Source organism: Erpetoichthys calabaricus, chromosome 11, assembly GCF_900747795.2.
Source record: "Erpetoichthys calabaricus chromosome 11, fErpCal1.3, whole genome shotgun sequence".
In the NCBI taxonomy this organism is placed as follows: Eukaryota; Metazoa; Chordata; class Cladistia; order Polypteriformes; family Polypteridae; genus Erpetoichthys; species Erpetoichthys calabaricus.
This window is the reverse complement of record NC_041404.2, coordinates 32,452,893-32,475,749: the sequence shown is the minus strand read 5'-3', so window position 1 is coordinate 32,475,749 and position 22,857 is coordinate 32,452,893. Positions and strand designations below refer to the sequence as shown.

Genomic DNA, 22,857 nt, shown 5'->3' with positions numbered 1-22,857 from the left:
CACAGGGCACAAGGCAGGGAACAAACCCCAGGCAGGGCGCCAGCCCGCCGCAGGGCAAACACACATCCACACACGAAGCACACACACGGGACAATTTAGAATCGCCAACGCACCTAACCTGCATGTCTTTGGACTGTGGGAGGAAACCGACGTAGACACGGGGAGAACATGCAAACTCCACGCAGGGTGGACCCGGTAAGCGAACCCAGGTCTTCTAACTACGAGGCAACAGCTACCACTGCGTCACCGTGCCGCCCGGCAAAAGTAATTTTTCCAGCAATTTCCACAGACAAAGAGTATTTCACTTTCCAGTGGGTCACACGTTTACATACACTTTGTTAACTGTGCCTTAAACAGCTTGGAAAATTCCAGAAAATGATGTCAAGCCTTCTAGTAATTAGACAATTAGTGTCTGACGGCCAGTTAGCCTAACTGGAGTCAATGTGTGGATGTATGTCAAGGCCTTCCATCAAACTCTCTGCCTCTTTGCTTGCCAAACAAAAGAAATCAGCCAGGACCTCAGGAAAAAAAAAATTGTGTACCTCTACATACCTGGTTCATCCGATTTCCAAATGTCTGAAGGTTCCATGGCCATCTGTACAAACAAAAATACGCAAGTCTAAACACCATGGGACCACACGGCCTTCATACCGCTCAAGAAGGAAACGCATGCTGTCTTCTAGAAGTGCAAATCAGTCCCAGAACAACAGCAAAGGACCTTGTGAAGATGCTGGAGGAAACAGTAGACACGTATCTGCTGTATATCTACAGTAAAACAGGTCTTACATTGACATATCCTGAAAGGCTGCTCAGCAAGGAAGAAGCCACTGCTGCAAAGCCGCCATAAAAAATCCAGACTGTAGTTTGCAACGGTGGCACGTGGAGACAAAGATCTGACCTTCTGGAGAAATGTCCTCTGCTCTGATGAATCCAGGATCAAACTGTGGCCATAATGACCATCATTATGTTTGGAGGCAAAAGGGTAAGGCTTGAAAGCCAAAGAACACCATCCCAAAGGGCAAACATGGAGGTGGGAGCATCACGGTGTAGGGGTGTTTTGCTGCAGGAGGGACTGGTGCAAATCACAAAGTAGATAGCATCATGAGGAAGGAAAATGATGAAGATATGCGGCAGCCACATCTCAAGAGCTCGGCAAGGGAGTTGAAGCTCAGATGCAAATGGGTCTTCCCAGTGGACAGTGACCTCAAGCATACGTTCAAAGTTGTGACAAAAAGGCTTAAGGACAACATGGCCAAGGTATTGGAGTGGCCACCACAAAGCCCTGACCTCAATCAGATGGAAAGTTTGTGGGCAGAACTGAAAAGGCATGTGTGAGCAAGGAGGCCTACACAGCTGTCCCAGTTACACCAGTTGTGTCTTGAAGAATGGGTCAAGCTTGTGGAAGGTGACCCAAAACGTTTAGCTCAAGTTACACAATTTAAAGGCAGGGTTACCAAATACTAACAAAGTGTATGGAAACTTGTGGGCCACTGGAATTGTGTGATATAGTCAAGAAAAAGTTGTCCTCACAGATGGCGCAGTGGTAGTGCTGCTGCTTTGCAGTAAGGAGACTGTGGAAGATTGGGAGTTCGATTCCCGCTTCCTCCCTGTGTGGATAGCGCTTTGAGTACTGAGAAAAGCGCTATATAAATGTAATGAATTATTATTAAAAAGTGAAACACTCCATCTGTGTACATTGCTGGAAAAAACGACTTTTGTCCTGCACAATGTAGACATCTTAAACGATATGCCAGATGTATAGTTTGTTAGTATAAAATCAGTGGTTATAAAGTGAGTTTTTGGAAACTTTTGATTTCAACTGTAACTGTGGACCTGAAGGAGTATCTAAACGTAGTATGGAAACAGCTGAAGTCACTATGGAAAGACACTCCATAAGCTAAGGTTTTTAGAAATGTTTTCTAGTGCTTCACAAAGGCTTAATATTGTTTCCATTACATCCATTCTGCAAACCCACTTGTCCAAGGCAAGGTAACAGGGCAGCTGGAGCCGATCCCAGCCAGCATTGGGCACAAGGCAGGAACGATCCATGGCCCGGGCACCAGTCCATCACTGGCTTACCACACACAGACAGATCAGCAGCACCAGTCCACCTCACCTGCACGTCTTTGGACTGTGGGAGGAAACCCAAGTGGACACGGGACCTACTGTATCTGGGACTTAAATTCCAGTCTCCATGTTGCGAGGCAGTAGCGCTACCATTGCTCCCAACTGTTTACATTTTCCTCTTATTTCTTTCAAAATGATATTTTTAAAAGTTGTTTTCAGTCTGATGGCAGCACACAGATGTCAAAAAAAGGGAATGAATAAGGAGATAAGATGAGAATGGAGAGAAAATAAATGCTAAAAAACCATGAAGTAGCTGTTGTGTGTTCAAAGCCTCAACACGACTTCACTTCTTCACCTCAGGTACCCCTGAACTGACTGCTCACATTCTAAAACAGCCAAATGCTCCTTGCATTTCTCAAGTCTTAGGCTTCACCAGGAGCAGAGTGGCCTCAAGAAATGTAAGACGGAAGGAGTTTAGAACCACCGGGGCTCTTCCTAGAGTTGTCTATGCAGCCAAATGTATTAACTGGGTATGAAGATCCAGTGGTCACTCAGGTATCCACTGTTGAGATGGAATAACCTGTGGGAAGGATGACCGTCTCAGCAACACTCCATCAATCCAAAGGCGTATGACAGCTTGCTTGGAGTTTGCCAAACAGCATTTAAAGGATTCCATTCTGACGAGACAACATTGAACTCCGGGGGCAGAACTCCAAGCACTGTGGCAAAGACCAGGCACTGCTCACCACCAGTCCAATACCATCCCTACTGTGAAGGATGGTGATGGCAACATCTTGGTATGTGGGGACTTTACAGCAGCAGGGACTGGTGGACTGGTCAGAACTGAGGGAAGGATGAAAGCAGTCAAATACTGAGCGGTCCTTGAAGAAAACCTGCTCCAGAGTGCACAAGACCTCTGACTGGGGTGACAGTTCAGACTTCAGCATTATTATGACCTGAAGCATAGAGCCGAGACAACACTAGAGTGGCTTCAGGACAAGTACAAGACTGTCCTTGAGTAGCCCTGTCAACGCCCAGACATAAAGCCCACTGAACATCTGTGGAGAGACCTGAAGATGGCAGTTTACAGAAGCCTCCCATCCAATCGAATGGAGCTTGAGAGGATCTGCCAGGAAGAATGGGATAAACTGCCCAAATCCAGCGGGAACTGCTGCCAAACGTACTTTCACAAAGCACTGAATTAAATGTCTGAATGCTTCTGCGAATGCGAGATTTCATTTTTTTGTTCAATTTTCACTTACAAGTGACTGAAGATTACATCTCTCCTGAAGAAGGGACCTGAGCTGCCTTGAAAGCTGGCATACTGTAATCTTTCTAGTTAGCCAATTAAAGGTGTCATTTTGCTTGACTTCTCATTACATCTGTAATGGCTAACACAGTACAACACAATAGTACTATGGGCAAAAACTGCAAATATATCCATTTGAATTTAAATCTACAATACAATGAAGAGTGCAGAAATACTTTCTGAATCCACGGTATGAGGGATAAACGTACAAATCTGAGCAAAGTGTGTCACCCTCACCCTTAAACTGAAGCTTCACTTTGGAAGGCCTTTTCTGTTGCAGCTCTGCAGGCCAATTCTTACTTTGTTTTCCATCCATCCATTTTCCAACCCGCTGAATCCAAACACAGGGTCACGGGGGTCTGCTGGAGCCAATCCCAGCCAACACGGGGCACAAGGCAGGTGCCAACCCACCGCAGTATTTTGTTTTCTCTTTTTCTAAATGAAGCAAAGGCCACAGAAGCAAACATAAAAACCCAGCCTTTGTCAACTATAGCTGTATCACACAAAACCTTGTTAAAAATGTTGCACTCGTTTATTAGATTCACCATTTCAAAATCGGTCCAATTTTTCATTAAGTTCAAGGGACAAGGTAAAAACCAAAGTTGGATGAGATGCCAGGTGCCCTCAGTAGCTATAATCCCAGATACAAACCCAATTTGGATTCACCAATCTACCTGACTCACGTGTGTTTGGACTGCTGAAGGAAATCCACACAAAGGCATCCGAACCTTGGGACTCCAACAAGGGGGCAAGTATTGCCAGTTGTTGATTCTACCTGGTGTGCCACCATCTCGGCTTTCACTTGTAAGCACCTGACCAACGTATTTATGCAAGTCGTTCTTGCATTATGGAGTCGTAATTATTCAAATAAACACCTTATATGTAACATTTGATCCTCACAAATAAGTAAGCGGTTTACTTGTAATGAAATGTTTCTCGATATTCAACAAGCTCTACTGCTGCATGGTAGTCCACAGAGTCGCCAGTTCATTGACACTATTGGCACATTGTGTGCCCCCGTATGCAGACCCTACGCTGCACTACAAGGTTTACATTGATTCCTGGATTATTTGTCACACTGAAGGAAGTGAATGACATCAACTTGATTTTTCATTAAACAGCCATGTTAATTCAAAGTGTAAATATATGAACAGACTGCCGATTGGTTAAGTGACTGCATGTTCTTTAGTCTTTTGAATCTCCTCAGCACGATGCAGGGACATGGGGAGCCAGAGGATCTGAAACCAGCATGTGGCTTAAAGCAGGGACATGTCAATCAGTGGTAACACTCGTGCACACTTCCACTGTGGTCCAGGTTCAAGAGAAGGACATCGACCTAACCTGCACATCTTTGGGAGGTAGGAGAAATGCTAAGCATCTGGTGAAATGTCACACAGAACAACTCTGACGAGAACAGGCCATTCTGGGCAACAAAGCTCACCAGTCCTGTCCACTTAATTTCTCCAAAACAACATCAGGTCAAGCTTTGAAGGTTCCTAAAGCCCTACTGTATACCACACTAATTGGTGTCTTATTCTATCTGTCTAAGATTTTCCAGGAAGAGAAACTAATGTTTGTGCGAAATGCACCCATGACAAGTTTCTAACAGTGTCCCCGTGTTTTTGTTGAACTCATCTCACATCCACTGGATCTACTGAACTCATTTTTTTATGACTTCAAACACTTCAGTCATGGCCCCTGTTAATCTCCATATGCTTAAACTGAAAGGATTCAACTCCTTCTGTCTCTCCTCGTAGCTCATACCTCTCAATCCTGGAATCAGCCTAGTCGCTCTTCTCTGGACTTTCTCTAGCGCTGCTATGTCTTTTTGCTAAAATGGAGTCAACACTACACAAAGTACTCCAGGGGAGGCCTGACTAATGTGTTGTAAAGCTTAAGTATGATCTCCTTTGTCTTGTACTTCATACTTCATGATATATAACCTAACATCCTAGGAGTCTTCCTGATCGCTCCTGTACACTGTCCGGACGTAGACAATCACAAGTCCACCACGACTCCCAGGTCCTGCTCATAAGCAGACCTCCCAACGTCTATTGAAATCAAACATATTAACTTATGTGTAACACTTTAGTTACAGTAAATGTCAACCACAAAGCTTGACATGGAGCAAACATACAAATTTACGCCAACAGTGATTAGGCCAGGATTCAAATTTGGGTCACTAGAGCTTTAACAGCAACTTACTAATTCCTACATAATATATACATTTTAAACACAATATTAATAACCATGCTTCACAATGTTGTACTACTACATGCAAAGCATGCTGCAAATCAAAGATGGGAAACTATTAAAAGGACTCCAACTGCATGAATACTGGCATCTTACCGAGAACTCATTTCTGTTTTATCGTGCTAGGACAGATTCAGACCCCCAGGACCCAAATGCAATTGTCTACACATAAAAAATACACATACAGCTTTACTACACCAAAAATGGATAATTTCAGAAGTGGAGGATATTTGTAAGTACTAGCTCAAGTCCATGGTTCTGCCCAAGTATGTTTGTAGAATAGAAAAAAATGACACGTTTATGTGTTTTTTAAATAATGACCCTCATGTTATTGCTGGCTGCCCCATCCATCATCCACAATACCTCAATAACAATGGCTCTGCTCTTACGAGTCAAGAATTTGTTCATTTTGGGTCAGATTGGATTCCACAATTGTGGTAACCATGAACACTGTCATGTCTGACTTGTCCTCTTAGTTCAACGTGGATCATTTGTAGTGCTTAAATTATGAGGAAAAGCTGACAAATCAGGAGTGAAACAACAATCCTTTGATTCTCCTTTGTGTTGCGCTGCCGTTCCACTCTTGATCACGCCTCACCCAACACTCCTCAAGCCAGAACGCTTGGTATTGCTTTTTATATTACAGTAGACAGAAGCAGCACATGAAGTTGTCTGGCTAAGTAACGTTAAGCTCTGGTCATTGGGACTGCTATTCTGGTTTCAGTCTGTTCACACCTTTCACTTGCTTAAAGCCAGCAGCTGGCACTGACTACAAACTGTAGCACACAGGGAAAAAAACAATTGGGAACCCCAGGGTCAAAATTTGGGGTTCCAAGGCAGACCACTTTGTCCGTATGGTATACAGGGCAGCTATGTAAAATTTGGTCCAGATTGGTCAATGGGTGTGGGACTGCTTAGGACAGCCATCGTATCTTATTGATTTTGCTTTGCTGTTTTGTTCTGATGTAGCCAATGTTCTTATGTCAGATGGGCGGCTGGGGCCTACCTGTGCAGAATGAAGGGGTTCTGTATAAATTCAGGGTCAACATCTTTGCAGAGTCACATGCACGGTTGTTACGGCTCCTAGAAAAACTACAATATAACCGTAAACTAAAGCAAATCTGGTATGAAGGTTGTAGTTTGGGAATAAGAGAGCTTTCCAAGTCGAATGAAATCTCCATAAAGCTAATCAGTGTAATAAATATATTTTTTTAATCTCAATATATTTTTTTTTAATAAATCCAATAAGCATTAATCATTAAATAAAAAAAGAAGTAGCATGAGAAGGTGGATTCAGTTATCCGTGTTGTTCTCTCCTAGTCCTAAGATGTACTGTACTGTATATAAGAAGTGACGACTGGAAACTGTGCCTGGTGATCTGGTGGGCTCTGCTCGAGCATCAGACCACTAACTGCCCGCCACAGAAGCCATAAAGAAACATTGCCATTTCCTTACCAAACACACTGCACAGGAAAAAACACTTTGGTTTACTGTTTTCTTTTAAATGTAACTGCACAACATGAACATCTTTATGACTGAGCAATCTGGAACTCAAGTTTTGCAGGGAGTGAGAACCGTCCCGTCACAAAGTCTGATCAAGAGGTCCTGTATGGCTGTCAAATTTCTGGTCCCCTCCCAAATGCTGCACCCAACCAAGAGCACTCTGCATTTTACACGGATATTTCTAAAACATATATTAAAAAAAAACAAAACAAAAAATTGACTGGATATTAGTAGAAGCTTAAAAGAATACAGTAGATCGGAGATGACAGCTGTTAAATAAAGTTGACAGTTTCAAGAAATAAAGTTTATTATAATGCAAGTGTAACAATATGAAAAACTTCCATTTTAAATACAGAATCTCAAACAGAAAACCCTCCTGATTAATACGTGACTATAAATTACCAATGTGCTTGTTTAAATACATGTTTAACTGTAAGACTTGTAATCCTTCTCCACACAGCCTACACAGTGTTAAATACAAACATTGTAACAAATATTGATCCATTTCATGACATAAAAACTGTCTGACAATGCACGCAGTGAGCAGCAGTAGGGGCTTTTTTGGCCATCGGTTTACAGCACTTCAGTAGACGTCGTTACCTTTCACGCAGAAGGGTAACCACCCACAGAAACACTGTAATGTTTTAATTTATTCATGTATCTATATAAAAAATTAAACCCCGTTCATTTTACAAGCTTCAACACATACAAAAGTACCACAAAACTAGCAAGATGTAAAAAATCAACATTTGTGAATGCGTCTCAAAGTGAAGGATCATGAATGACTGGTGCACAGAAATGCGTAACAAAACATATTTTAGTGATGAAACAGCCGGTTACTCAGTAACTGCTTTTCACAAATTTATAAATTATTGCTGTGGTGACATGTTAAGAGGATTAAATACGGGCAGTTTAACAAAAGCATCTGTTTTAAATTTCAGGCTTCAACTAAATCAGTAAAATAGACCGGAAAACTTGCATTTCTGTTGCACAAGGCTGCACCCCCTTCTTTGTTACTGGAGCCAACAGTACAGTCCTGAGGAGAAAAGCAAGAACAAATACAACAGTTTCTCTGAATTTGAACTCCTTTATCATACAATAAATATAAAACCCTAAATAAATTCACTTTTAATTTAGGAATCCATTCATTAAACATAGTTGAACATATGAAGGATATGACACGCTATAAACTGCAAGCTTTAGTCTTGATCTCCCACATATTCACTGCAGACACCTCAAAGATCTGGCAGTCATGCTTATAAACAATGATACCTGAATCTTTAATAGAGAACTAATATCAGTCCCCAGGTTGTTAAATACTACACTGTATGATTAAAAAAAATAAAAATAAAAATGATATGTGATATCTACATCTCAAATTTGTGAGGAAAGGACAAAAAAAAAAAAAAAGGATACCTGTCTGAGGGTACAGCAGCCACATACTGTACATCTCATTTCAGAACGTTTGTCCACTTGGTGAAAGTCAACACTATTTAGAACTCAACAAGGAAGAGAAAAACGGGCAATGAGTTAAGACGGTGCACATCACGCAGGAAGTGAGCGACTGAAACAGAGTTGGCGCTCCCGCTTTCAGGACTGGAACATCGATGACGATGGTCTGAACAGGTGCTTTTCAGTTTGTTTGGTTTTTTTTTTTAATCCCAAGTAAATTTTCAAAATCTAAAATATTTCAAACTTTGTAAAAACAATTTTTAAGACGTAACTTAATCAGCATAGGTGTATAAAATTCAGCATTAAGAACTGGGCAATTTGGAGTAAAAAAAAACAAAACAGCCCTGTGCAGATGCCAAAGACTGCTTTCCTTTACTAGGGCTGGAAATCGCTGCCAACGAAGTGCCAGCCACATCAGTCAGTTAGTACGGCTTTTACGTAAAACTACTCATCAAGAATATATAAAAATAAATGCAAAAATGACATGAGGTATGCCTCCCGCTTGCAGTTAATATACAGTATATCATTTGAACAGCCCTTGGAAAGTGGGGGCAGAGTTAGCATAAAATATATACATACACACATTTTTTTTCGACACACATTCAGAAGTAAAAAATTATTGGAACAAAAAAAGCTGACTAATTCTGGTTTAAACATTCTTAAATATTTAATTAAAGAAACGCGTCCTCTAATCGCACAACCGTAATTCAGTCTTTTCTAAAGCACCGCCAGAGCTGCGATAGTCGGCAGGACTGTTTCAGCCAGCACCACATTTGCTTCAGCTCTTGGTTTTGGAGTAATTTTTCTAGTGTTCTGTCCTACAATTTTTGACTTTGTATTGGAACCATGGCCAGCTTTCTCAACTACAGGGTTTGTTTCACCCTGTACACTTTTATTTTTTAGGCAGATGATGCGCGTTTTCCCCTGCACTACTACCTGCTTGCATACAATTATTAACGTAAGCGGCTTTAACCTCCCACTGCCTACAATAATTCGGTGGGTCCACATGAGATCTTTACCCACAGCAGAAATCAGGGGCCTGATCTTGTCCAAGGATAATGCCGTCCTCCAGGTGGGCAGTAAGGGTCGTCTTCTTACCATCTGTCATTACTGCCAACATGGGCTCTTGACGTAGTGCACAGAATAGTTTTTGAGTCATCCAGCCTTAAAATCATGTACAGTTATCATGTAATATGCATCATTTGTCCAATCCAATTGGTGTTGGATAGAGAAGATTTTAATACAGTTAGTAATAAAACAAATACCATATGTGAATTAAAAAAATGTGATTCTGGTACTCAACGCAGAAATCACTCCTACCAGCCAATTCTTCCCGATTACTAGCTTGTGTTCTCATCAAAATCAACTAAATATCTTTTGCTTCGGCAGATGCACTAGCACTTCTTGGCCAACACAGTGCTCCAAAGAACAGTTCTTTGCATCCACAGGCACAAGCATGAAACACTTAAAAATGATTTTAGAAGGCTTTGCAAATTAATGACCATGTGGAGGGACAGTCCATGGTTTCTGAGCATGCAGGATTCCAGGTGAGGTTCCAGGCATAGACACAATTGCAGAAGCTCGCGGACTGCTGTGGTCTCCATCCAGCTCATTTAACGGAACGTGTCTTGCTCTAAAGCAGTACAAGGGATATACAGCAGGGCCCCCGTGGTCATCAATCAGCATCTGCTTCTCTTCTGGGACAGTTATCACCTTTCCTTGAGCATGCGATGGTCTACTGGAATAATGTCGCATAGTACATAATTTACTAGAATCTACCCAGGAGACCTTTTCATGAGTCCCATCTGCTACTAATCCAAATTTAAAAGATTTTGAAGGCATGTCCATCACTGTTGCCTCTGAGCCCTTTGAGTGAGAATGTGCGCTTTGAGATAAATTAAGTATAGGTCTATCAGGGGTTGTCTTTGCCACACATTCCATACTTGACTTCATCATTTTTTCTTCTTGAATGGCTGCTCGGACTCTGTTGGGACAAGTTAAATCTGCTGGCTGCTCATCAGCATCAGGAATGTTTGTTGATGGTGGCACTAGTCTCCCATTTGGTCTTATAGGTTCTTGATCATCCTGGGTAATTTCTTTCTTAGACTTTTTACTGGCGCTACCCTGGTAAGGCTGTGAAGTATGCAATGGATGAACACAAGATGTGAAATTGGTGCCAGAACTATAAGCTGAAGAGGGACGAGGCTCAGTTCCATCTACTGGCCTCTTCAATGGAGACTTCTTACTCAAATTGAGTGGTAATGTCTGTTCTTGGGAAACAGAGACAGCTTCACCAGCACACTGACCTTTACTCAGATCCTGAGCAAGTGCCTCAGACAATTTTTTGGTAAAACAACTGAGCTGGGCTGCGCCTAGTGACGTTCTCATAATCTGATGTACCTGAAAACTGCAGTCAATATCCAAAGGTATAATCCTCAGAGGAGTCATAGGAAGTCTGGGTCTACCATCTGGCAAAGGAGATTTGTGTGACGGGTTTTGGCATCCTGTTTCGGTTGCTTTACTGGCGGTGTGAGAATTGGCATCTAAAGACAGTTTCTGTTTGCTTTCATTTGTGCTGAGGTTAGGCTGCAAGAGAAATAATGATGGTTGTGGACTCTGGGAAAGTGATTTTCTTTGGTCGTGGTTTGCAGGACTAGAGCCCTCAGAAGTTCCTAAGCCAAGACGACTTTTGAGTACCTCAAGAGGTGACAGACCTTGTGGCAGGGAAAATCCCCTCAGCGTTGCTGCAGAATGAAGCTTCTGTAGAGCTGTCAAAGGGGGTATAAATCCATCCTTCAGACCAACCGTCAACAAACCTAGAGCAGGCCCAGATCCCAACTGCTGTTCTTGAATATTGCTTCCTTCAGGTGATAATGCTGGAAGCCCACAATTCACTGGTTTTGCTGGAGTGTGTTTGACCTTGACTTCCTGGATTAACTTGCTGTTTGCAGGCACTTCACTAGAAGCAGTTTTGTTCCTTCCCTTGAGCTGCCTTGCCCTCCGGTTACTCCTCATTTCAGCTGGACTTTCTCGCTTTATTTCTGAAGGCTGAAAATATAAATCAAAATTTGAAATGAATCTGCATACATTTGAAATACAAATGCTCAATACTTATTATATTAATTATATATAATTTCCTGTGTCAGGGTTTTTACATTATATTATGGACAATAGCATCTGTGAGCCAGTTATCACTAGCACCAGCTAAAATGAAGATACTTCAAATCACGTGAAACATCAACTGGCAAGGCCAGATACGGGCTAAAATTCCAAATGTGAGGTGATCATTCACTTTCAGAACAACATGAGATATCTGTGCTGCATATGAAGAGCTGGATGCACCAGTATACCCCATAATGCATTACAAAATTACTTGTGTTATGTCAATAAACACTGTGGACACAGTAGCATTTTTAAACTTCTGACTAACAGGTAGATCTGAACATACCTTATCAGGAATGGCACTGCTTGTCTGCATAGCTCTCTGGGACAATTCCCCATCATGCCTCATAACATTCTTCTCTTTCACTTCACCTGATGGGCCATTGAGTGGTTTTGAATCAACGGCTGGCAAGTCTTCTCCTTTCAAATGTCGATCATATGGGAGGATTAATCTGGGTAGAAGAGTGACAGATAAAAGGGAATTGCTAGACCATACATATTCTAAGCACATGGCAGACACCTCTTAGCGACCACAAAGAAATCCTAGAGTGGAGCATACGATGACTTTCTACTTTTAACTTAATGATACATTACTATTTATAGCCCCACTACTACTAAAAGCATTTCTTATTCCACTGTCACAGTGTTAGATAACACCACTAAAAGGAAACGAGAACTCCAGCTTTAAATTAACAACCGAGTGAATGAGCATAGATTTCTGTAGTAATCACTATTAAATAATTTATAAAAGGACTTAGCTGAATTGTGTTAATTCTATAGTTGATTATACTAACACAGTTTATTTTTCCATCATTTATTTAAATTTTGTACAGTTTAAATTTGCACTGAAATTTGCCCAAGGGATTTTCCGTTCAATCACTCATTTTTAATGTCCCTTTCTTTTGACTAAACCCTGTAAGCTTTAAGTTTCAGTAATGCTCTTGTAAATTAAAATTATTATTCATTATTGAGGAAGAAAGCTGCGCGTTATGTTAATAAGTCGGGCCTATAAATAGCAAAGTACTAGTTTTTATAAGCTTTTTGTTGCTCATCTAGGAAAACATGATAGTCTGTAATAGATAAAACAAAGAGTGCTCAGCCAGGCATAGACCTTGGAAAAGACTGTGGTCAGTATTTAGGGAGATGTTGAAGATATTTACTTCTCGTAAAACGTAAAAACGAAGCTGTCTGTTGGTCATATACTCCAGAGCAGGGGTTCTCAAACTCGGTCCTGGTTGCCCACTGTGGCTTCAAGTGTTTGTTTCAGATTCATAATCAGTGCCATCAACCTGATAACGCTGAGCTCATTTAATCAGCTGGTATTTTTTTCTATTCTCTTATTCTACATTCAGAACAGAAAAGCAGCATCATTTACATTTATAACACATTTAGGAATGTTTCTGTTTTTGCTATACATTTAAATGCTTAACTCTATTTTGTTGATTTCATTATTTTTTGCCCTTTTTCTGTGCAGTTTGCTTCCTTCATTGTATCTTAATAATGACAATTAAGAACGAGCAGAGCAGACACGCTGGCAAACACTGAATTGTGAAAGGCACCAACCACTTTAGTGTCAGACCCAGTAATTAGTAAATAATGAACAATTAGAATACCTGGAAAAGTAGAATAAAAATCAAGATGAAAATATTGTTAAAAAGAAAAAAATACATTATTCCCATATAATTGCTTAGTACATTTGAATATTTTTTTGCCAAACTTAAGTTTTCTAATTTCTTTAATGTTCCCCAAAACACAAAATCTTTGAAACAGTTCACTTATTAGCCCAGGAGTCCAATGAAAAACAGAAGCAGCTTGGAACAAAAACCTGCAGCCACAGGGGTTCCCCCTAGGACCAAGTTGGAGAAACCCCGGCTCTAGACCTCTTGAAAGCATTACAACCTGTGCTGGGATCAGGCCAAACAGCCCAACAAGCTTGTCCATCATCCTGTTCACCTCGATTGTCCAAAATACCATCAAGTGGAGATTTGAAGGCCCCTAAAGTCCTACACTCTATCACAATACTTGGTCATTATTCCATCTCTGTAGCTACAGTTCTCTGCTTGAAGAACTATTTTCTGAAATCTGACCTTAACTTTCCAACTGTTCCCCCATGTTCTATTAGCTGAATGTTATTTTAAAGTAACACCTGAGATCCACTGTACTAATTCTTTTCATAATTTTAAACACTACAGCCATGCCCCCTCTTTATCTGCTTGCTTTAAACTGTGAAGGTTCAGCTCCTTCAGTCGCTCCTCATAGCTCCTACCTACCTCTCAGTCCCAGAATCAGCCTAGTCGCTCTTCTCTGGACTGGATTCCTGGACTAAGACTAAGATCTCCTAATAGTCAAAAAACATACCAACTGATTCAAGGCTAAAATTGAAGGATCAAACCATGATACTGCAGTAAAAAAAATAAAGTGGCCATAAAACCAGTTACATAGAGAGCAAATTTCTAACACATCTTTCTAAAAAATAAACTGGAGAAAAGATCATTGCAATGATCAGAATTTACAGCCTGTATTTAAGATTGCAATGAAGGTTTTCTGTTATAAAAGTATAAAAACAAGCAGCACAACTTGGTAAAATTGTGCACGACTTTAATTATATACTAGCCAACCCGCGGCGTACCATACGCCGCATAATTAGGCTGGGTTTTTAATGATTTTTAAGCACAGGGAAAAAATGAACATTTGAAAAATCCGGAAGAGAGGGGAAGGACGCCCATTACGCCCCATCCGTCATGCTAGTCTGCTGATTTCTCGTTCAGTAACCTGTGAGTAGTGATGGGCGGAGTGAAGCCTCACGAAGCATCAACACGTTTGAAACAATTGTGTCGGAAATCGTATCGAAGCTTCGAAGCATTTAACACTCACCTCTGTAGTGACACTTCCTGGCCATTTTTATTAACGTTACAGAAACTTATGATACACTTCAGTGACGTCTGTTAAAACTCGTATTGCTTTTAAGTATAGAAACCTCATCAAGGACTTTGTTAAATGGTGCGACTTAAACCACCTACACCTGAACACCAGCAAAACCAAGGAACTGGTGGTGGATTTTAGGAGACCCAGGCCCCTCATGGACCCCGTGATCATCAGAGGTGACTGTGTGCAGAGGGTGCAGACCTATAAATACCTAGGAGTGCAGCTGGACGATAAATTAGACTGGACTGCCAATACTGATTCTCTGTGCAAGAAAGGACAGAGCCGCCTGTACTTCCTTAGAAGACTGGCATCCTTCAACATCTGCAGTAAGATGCTGCAGATGTTCTATCAGATGGTTGTGGCGAGTGCCCTCTTCTACGCAGTGGTGTGCTGGGGAGGCAGCATTAAGAAGAAGGATGCCTCACGCCTGGACAAACTGGTGAGAAAGGCAGGCTCTATTGTTGGCATCGAGCTGGACAGTTTAACATCTGTGGCAGAGCGAAGGGCGCTCAGCAGGCTCCTATCAATTATGGAGAATCCACTGCATCCATTAAACAGTGTCATCTCCAGACAGAAGAGCAGTTTCAGCGACAGACTGCTGTCACTGTCCTGCTCCACTGACAGACTGAGAAGATCATTCCTCCCCCAAACTATGCGACTCTTCAATTCCACCAGAGGGGGTAAACGTTAACATTATTCAAGTTATTGTCTGTTTTTTTTACCTGCATTTTTTTATTACTCTTTAATATTTTTTGCTGCTGGAATATGTGAATTTCCCCCTGGGATTAATAAAGTATCTATCTATCTATCTATCTATCTATCTATCTATCTATCTATCTATCTATCTATCTATCTATCTATTTTTTCGCAGCTACAGACTGACAATGAAGAGAAGGGTTCGTCAGCAGCTTCTAGTGTGTGATGTGTAAAAAATATAAATATAACTTCTTTAACTGCCTTGTGGCACTGTAGTAGTACGGCTGCTTTGCAGTAAGGAGACAGTGGAAGATTGTGGGTTCGCTTCCTGGTTCCTACTTGTGTGGATAGCAAATTATCCGCGACAAACAAACTGTTTTACACGCTGCAAACCAACCCGAGGCGTAGTATACTCCGCTTTTTCAATGTTTTTTAAGCAGAGGGAAAAAAATGAACATTTGCAAAATCCGTAACGCTGCTTTCAGTAAATACAATGCACACGCGTTTAGTTTGTTGGTGACTTTTTGCCAGCTGTCTTTCCTGGTTTGGGCTGTTTTTGCAGTGTTACCGCTTGTGCACATTAAATCTTGAATTCTTTTGAGTAACTAATTAACTAACACACACCCACCCACTCAGCTTGTGTGAAAAAGATGCGCCCGTTCTTTCATCATTTTGTTGCAGCAATATATATTGTGTTTTCACTCAGCGCAGAGGTGTGCATTCATCTCGGATTATTACATCCAGCTAATCTGCTACACGGCTGCGTTTGAAAAACCGACTTATCCCTGATGAGTTTCACCGGCATTAAATGATTAGGAATCTGGTTGGAACAAAACACTGCAGCCACAGGGGTTCAGCAGGACCGAGTTTGGGAAACACCACTGAACACTCGTGGCTCTTGCCAACTCACGGCGTATCATATGTCGCATAATTATGTATTGATGGGTGAACACTTTCTGAACGACACAGTTGTCCAAACAGAAGTGAAAGTAAAATCGAGCCTGGTGCATTCTTTAACTGCATTCTCTGTCTTGTAGCGCAGTGGTAGTGTTGCTGCTTTACAGTAAGGAGACTGTGGAAGATTTTTGGTTCGTTTGGGCTGCATTTGCAATGTTACCACCTGTGCATATTAAATCTTGAAATCCTTTGAGTAACAAATTAACTAACACACACCCACACACACACAGCTTGTGTGAAAAAATGCGCCCGTACTTTCATCATTTTGTTGCAGCCTATCAAAGACTTGCTGCCCCCAACTCAAGGTGGCTCAGAGGTCCATGTGTAGCGTACAACAGATGAACATAAATGACGCAGTTAGTGGGCGTGGCTCTGCGAGTTGTCGTCGTATCCAATGGTCATAGAGTTGGTGGGCGAGGCTCTTTCCTACTTGTCGGCGGCTTAGTGAATCCACGGCTCTTCCTGCGTGCTTTCATGGTTGTCTTGTTTTGGTGTGCGTGCTTTCATGGGTGTCTTCCCCTTTGGCGGCGACTTTGTGAATTATATATATAGATTACTCATCGATTATTGAAAAACCCCACTTGCTCTAGAATTTCCACAGAACAGTGACACAGATGCTCCTCACCAGAAGTTTCTTTGTTTTCAGCAAAACAAAAAAAGCGTTTAGTGAATTCTGTCAACAGAATGCTCTAGTCTTCCAAACAAACTAGTGTTCATTTTAAGAAGCAGGAAATAGCGCTGGTTTTTATAACCCATGGATAAATGCTAATCATATTCTGTAGCTTCAGTAAATTATCACTGAAAGAAAAATGAATGTCACCAACTTTTCGTAGTGCCTCCTGGTGCAGGTTGCAGCACTCGTGCTTCCCGGACTGCCCCCCAATTCATTATAAACTTGTTTCCAAAGTCGCTGAGCTGTCACCTGCAGCACCAAAATACACACACAAGATCAAAGAGTCTTTTAAAATTAAATAGATGTATGAACTTCAGTAAAACATGCTACTCTTCCAGACTTCAAAAATAAAACAACTCACATCACCATAGTTGGTAAAATACACTAATATTGTTTCATCTAAAAAAAAGCTGAAATTCCAGTACACATTCAGAATATACAATTTACATTTTAATGACTATAAAAGAATTAGACTTCAGTCTTTTCTAATTGATTACTGATATTCTTACACTCACATAATTACATTTCTGCAGTCATATAAAGTAATCGATGATGCCACTAGACATGGGAAACACATTTGGTACCAACAGTTAAAATACAGGTAAAATTCTGTTACAACGATCTGCCAGGGACCTAAAAAATATTTTGTTGTAATGAACATTTCACAGTAATGAGATTCTGTATTTGTAGCTATAGTGCTTTCTTTAACTTGTGTCCAGGCATTTGCAATCATTTCAATAGCTTCTTTCGTGTTAATTTTAATCTCCTCCTGTCTACAAGTTATGCTGATGAGCATAATGTTTCTCAGCATTTCCTTGCAATAATCCACTGTCAGGGTGTGAATGATGCCCAAATCCAGTGGCTGAAGCACTGCTGTGCAGTTGGGTGGGAGGAATTCTACGCAAACATCTAAATGCAGAAGCATGTTGTGGGCAGCACACTTATCAATCAGAAGCCGAATCATCCTTTTTTTCTTCTTCATATTGTGAGGTTTCTGAACTCTTTTGGGATCCCACCCAACGGGAACGACACACTGAATTGCGTCCCGAAGCGCGATTGCGTAAGTTTGTTTGTCCGTTGCCAGGGCAGGGCAACAGCAGGCACACAGAGCTGCAGTGAGGCACCACAGAAGCAAATCCTAAAAGATCGGGGTTGCACAATATTAATCCCTGCGTTATACCCCAGAACACAAGGCCGAGTCTCAGTACTTTAGCAACACCAGCTTTATTCAGCTTGAAACAGGAATAGCAGGGTTATTTCTTGTAGCGGGGTCTGCCACTCTCCTCTACACAGACACAGTAGTCAGACAGGGTTGTGACCAGGTTAATGGCCAAGTAATCCTGTTACCTGCATTTACATTGTCCCTTGGATCACCCATCGAGGTCTTTTCTGTTTGCTTCAGTGCTGAGTCGCATCAGAGCTGTGAGTCTGCTGTTGCCCTGGCAACAGATAAACAGTCTTCCACAGACGCGGTGATCACACTTCGGGACGCTCTTCAGCGTGTTGTCCAGTTCGGGAAGGTCCCAAGAGAGTATAGAAACCTCACTTTTTCTTGAATGAGTGCCGCATTAATAGAAATGTTTCTTTAACGAGCATCACTGAACCACATAAAAATGGCTTTTTTGACGTCTTCAAATGCAGCAGTACACATACATTTGCAACCCAAGATTTTTCTTCTTTTTTTGCTCGGTCTTTGAAGAAAGTTGACAATGTCGATGGCGAAATTCCGAATTCACTGGCAACATCTTTTTTCTTTTTGCCACAATCAAGAGCTGCAAAAATGTAAAGTTTATTTTTCCTAATATGAACTGTTATCGTTTTTTCGTGTCTGCCGTTTCTATAGGAGGGTGACAGTGAGTTAAATTCCAATGGATGTTTTTCAAATGTTGACGAGCGATAAGCAAAAGTATCACTGAAAACCACCGAAAACAAAAACAGCAAAAAAAAAAAAAACAGTACGAGGAAAGTCCGAAGAAAGAACTAACTGCTCTGTGACTGATTCATTCAAGCATTTCAGTGCCTTTTGGGCACTTCGTTGTAATAAAAGTATCTGCTGAATGTACTTCATTGTAACGAGATTTCTATAGACTTGTGTTATATGGGGAAGCTGTCGGGACCATAAAAATACTTTGTTGTAATGAAAATTTTGTTGTAAAGATATTCGTTGTAATGGAATTTTACCTGTAACAAAAATTATTATTAAAATAACACTCCACCCAAAAATGATTTTTTTTTATATGTTACTTAACCCATGTACTTTGTAGTGGCCAGGACATTTGATTAATATCATATTTTCATGCAGAATGGAGACAAAGTTTATGATGTAATGCAAGCCAATGGTGACCAATGGCATACAACAGCAAACGATGTTATAATCTTCCACTGAAAAAAGATAAAATCTCACGTTACTCGTATCCCATCATCCATGTTTCAGTTGGCCTCTCCCCGTCATTTCTTGCTCAAAGCTTGTATCTTCCAATTCAAACACGCAATCCCATGTGCCTTGTGTTTCCTGCTTATGACGTTAGACCAGGGGTGGGTAAAGTCATTCCTGGAGGGCCGCAGTGGCTGCAGGTTTTTGTTCCAACCCAATTGCTTAATAAGAAGCACTTATTGCTCTAGAAACACTTCTGCTTCATTTTAGTTATCTCCCTCGTTAAGATTTTGAACCCTTATTGCTTATTTAAGTCTTAAATAGCTGCATTCTCGGTTTTTAATTGCTCCTTATTAGCAATAAGATGCAAATGACAAAAGAAACCAGCAGTTATCCATTTTGCTTGTTACCCTTTACACCTGTGTGTATTTATCGTGTACTATTTGGTTTAATGAAATACTTGGAAGGAAAGAGAAGAGAAAAAAGTGAAGGATTGAGAATTACCCATCTGTTTTACACTTCAAAGTATTTGGATGATATCCTTAGAATGGAAAAAAAAATCTCGGATATGAGAATGACTTGACATAGCAGAGTTAAAGCACTAACAAGCCATGAAATGTAATTATTGGCAAGGATTGTTTTCTAATTAAGCAACTGGGTTGGAACAAAAACCCGCAGCCACTGCGGCCCTCCAGGAATGAATTTGCCCACCCCTGCGTTAGACAATTTTCCCTAGAAGTATCAATTTCACAATATTTTAGCAAAAAAGCCCATTTTGCAACATTTTAAGCAAATGACTATAAAAATTTTAATGGAATACAAGAAATGTGAGTTTTTTGTTTTCTTTTTTTAATTCAGCATTGTACAGCATTGGTCACCATTGACTTGTATTATATCATACACTTTTTTTAATCTCTATCCTGTATGAAAACTCGATTAAATGTTTTTCTCAGCCATCACTACAAACTACATGAGTAAGTACAAATATCAAAAAATAAAAGAGATTTTTGTGTAGAGTGTTCCTTTACGATACTTTGACTGTGTGTTCAAGTGACGTGTTCAGAGGAAACACACTGCTACATTAAATCCAAATCCATACTAAAATGCTACAAATATGTTCTCACATAACACCAAACCCAAAGGAAAGAGAAAAATCCAGAGACAACACAGCAGAGAAAACTAAAATTTACTGTAAATCTCACAGATAAAATGAGTTGTGGCACTTACCGTTTCATATCCACCCATTTTTTTAACAACAGAAAACAAAAGAAAGAGATCAACTGAAAGAGAAAAAAACAGCCACTTAGACTTTTATTCCAATAAGTCAAGCAAATTAGTACACATTTTACTACATATTTACATTCTGTAAAAACTCCACTAGCGCACCTGAAGCTTTAACACTGAAGTATCAATTACAAATCACGTCATTTTCTCAATTGACCAGTCTTTTAAGCACTGGGCACAAAAGAAAATGAAGTGACAATAAGGAAGGAAATTCAATGGAATTAAGTTTTTTTTCCCCCTCTTAAGCACAGCCAAATGTAGCCCACCAGGCACAGTGAAGCTCCATTCTTAAAAGGCTGGCCTATGCTGCCCCTCCAGAAACCTCTCATTTCACCTTTAGTTCCTCAGAACCCCTTCCCAGCCAAGCCATATTTGAAGATCAAATTTGGAATCTACAATGTTCTCACAATGTATAAAAATTGTTCCCAATTTCCTTAAATTCACTATACAGACTTGATTATCAAATGTGTAATTTGTAAACAATATATCAGGACATTGTTAATATAATTCAGTCAAGTAAAATAAAAGAAAAAACACACACAACCCATACTAACCTTACAGGGCAGGTACTTCCACTAACTCCAACTGTACCTTATAGCCTTTTAAAACTTGTGTAACAACTCACTTGACAATATTTTATTGAAAACCAACAACTCCAAGTTGCTGTCATCACAAGCAACAGAAGCCACGTATTTCTTCCAAACCACCAACTCAAACAGACTGAGGTAGGAAAGTGGGATGTCACAAATGACAACTCCGTAAACTCTCACTCTGGTAGTAACATGTGATAAAACAGGTGAAATACATGTTTCAAATTCAAAATCATGATTCAAACCGCAACTGATTCGTCAAACTAAATGCTTGTTGTTAAAACACTGCGATACAATAATTTTTACGTTTATCTAATAAAAAAAGGATTTTAACAGTAAGACTGGAAGGTAGAGTGAAGGTTTCAAAATTGTTATGCTACTCGTTACTACTACCACAGATTGTGGGGTTGAAGATATTCGCTTCTATGGGGTCTACAGCGACTACTCAGTTATTTATTGTGTTAAAGGAGACACTGTCAGTGGCAGCCGCAGATAGTTTGGGGTGGACTTATACTGGAGATGTTGGAAAAGTAACCTAATCAGTGAATTGCTTTCATCAAGGCACATACATATGTAGCAGATATTGGCCATGCTCCATAAAGTGCCCTCAATTTCTTCCTTAGGTAGTGTTTCTTTGTTTCTGGAGTCTGTTCCCCTGTTGCATAAAAAACATCACTAAGAAAAAGACCAGGTATGAGATACACCCGAGAGCATCGATGTACGCCTGCACTGGAAAAGCCAACTTCTGTGCGAGTGTCTACCAATACTTGATGCAAAAGCATTACAACTATTTCATTCAGAACGTCATGAAGTTTGACACCTTGGGTGATAAAGGTAGACAAAAGGAAACTTACTGGTTAATACAGAGTCTCTTATATAAATAACTTGAATATTTCAAAGTAACAAGCTGGTTACGTTTGCAGATGACACCAAGATAGGTGGATTGGCAGATGATCTTGGAATCAATTGAATCATTAGATGGACTTGGACAGCATACAGGCTTGGACAGATTAAATTGAATGTATGTAAATGTAAATTATTACACATAGGATGTGCAAATGTTAGGTTTGGATACACAATGGAAGAGCTGAAAATTGAAAGCATATCTTAGGAGGAGGACTTAGGAGTCATAGTGGACTCAACACCATCAACTGCCAGACAGTGTTCAGAGGCCATTAAGAAGGCTAACCGAATGTGAGGTTATATAGCACCCTGATGTGTGGAGTACAAGGAGGTTCTGCTACGCTTTACAACGCACTGGTGAGGCCTCATCTGGAGTACTGTGTGTAATTTTGGTCTGCAGGCTACAAAAAGGACATAGCAGCACTAGAAAAGGTCCAGAGAAGAGCGACTAGGATGATTCCAGGGCTACAGGGCTGAATTATGCATTTTCAATTTAAGAAAAAGGAAATTAAGAGGAGACATGATTCAAGTGTTAAAAAGTATAATGGGAATTATTACAGTGGATCAAGACTGTGACTTTAAAATGAGTTCATCAAAAACACAGGGACACATTTGGAAACGTGTTAGGGGTAAATTTGACATAAGCATTAGGACGTTTTTCTTTACAAAGAAAACCACCGACACATGGAATAAGTGATCAAGTACTGTG

The 22,857-nt window shown here is 40.5% G+C and overlaps 1 protein-coding gene across 1 annotated transcript in view; it reads right to left on the bottom strand.

Annotated features, from left to right (window-relative positions):
• Nucleotides 1–8,800: 8,800 nt before the first annotated feature.
• zgc:77151 (uncharacterized protein LOC337153 homolog) overlaps nt 8,801–22,857 on the bottom strand; it is a 53,207-nt gene continuing 39,150 nt past the window's right edge. Inside the window, exons 7-10 of the mRNA XM_028812914.2 lie at nt 20,599–20,651; nt 17,149–17,246; nt 12,033–12,198; nt 8,801–11,632 (exon numbers count right to left, since the gene is read on the bottom strand). Coding sequence (XP_028668747.1) covers nt 10,079–11,632; nt 12,033–12,198; nt 17,149–17,246; nt 20,599–20,651 — 1,871 coding nt within the window. The 3' untranslated portion in view covers nt 8,801–10,078. The remainder of the gene's footprint in view (nt 11,633–12,032; nt 12,199–17,148; nt 17,247–20,598; nt 20,652–22,857) is intronic.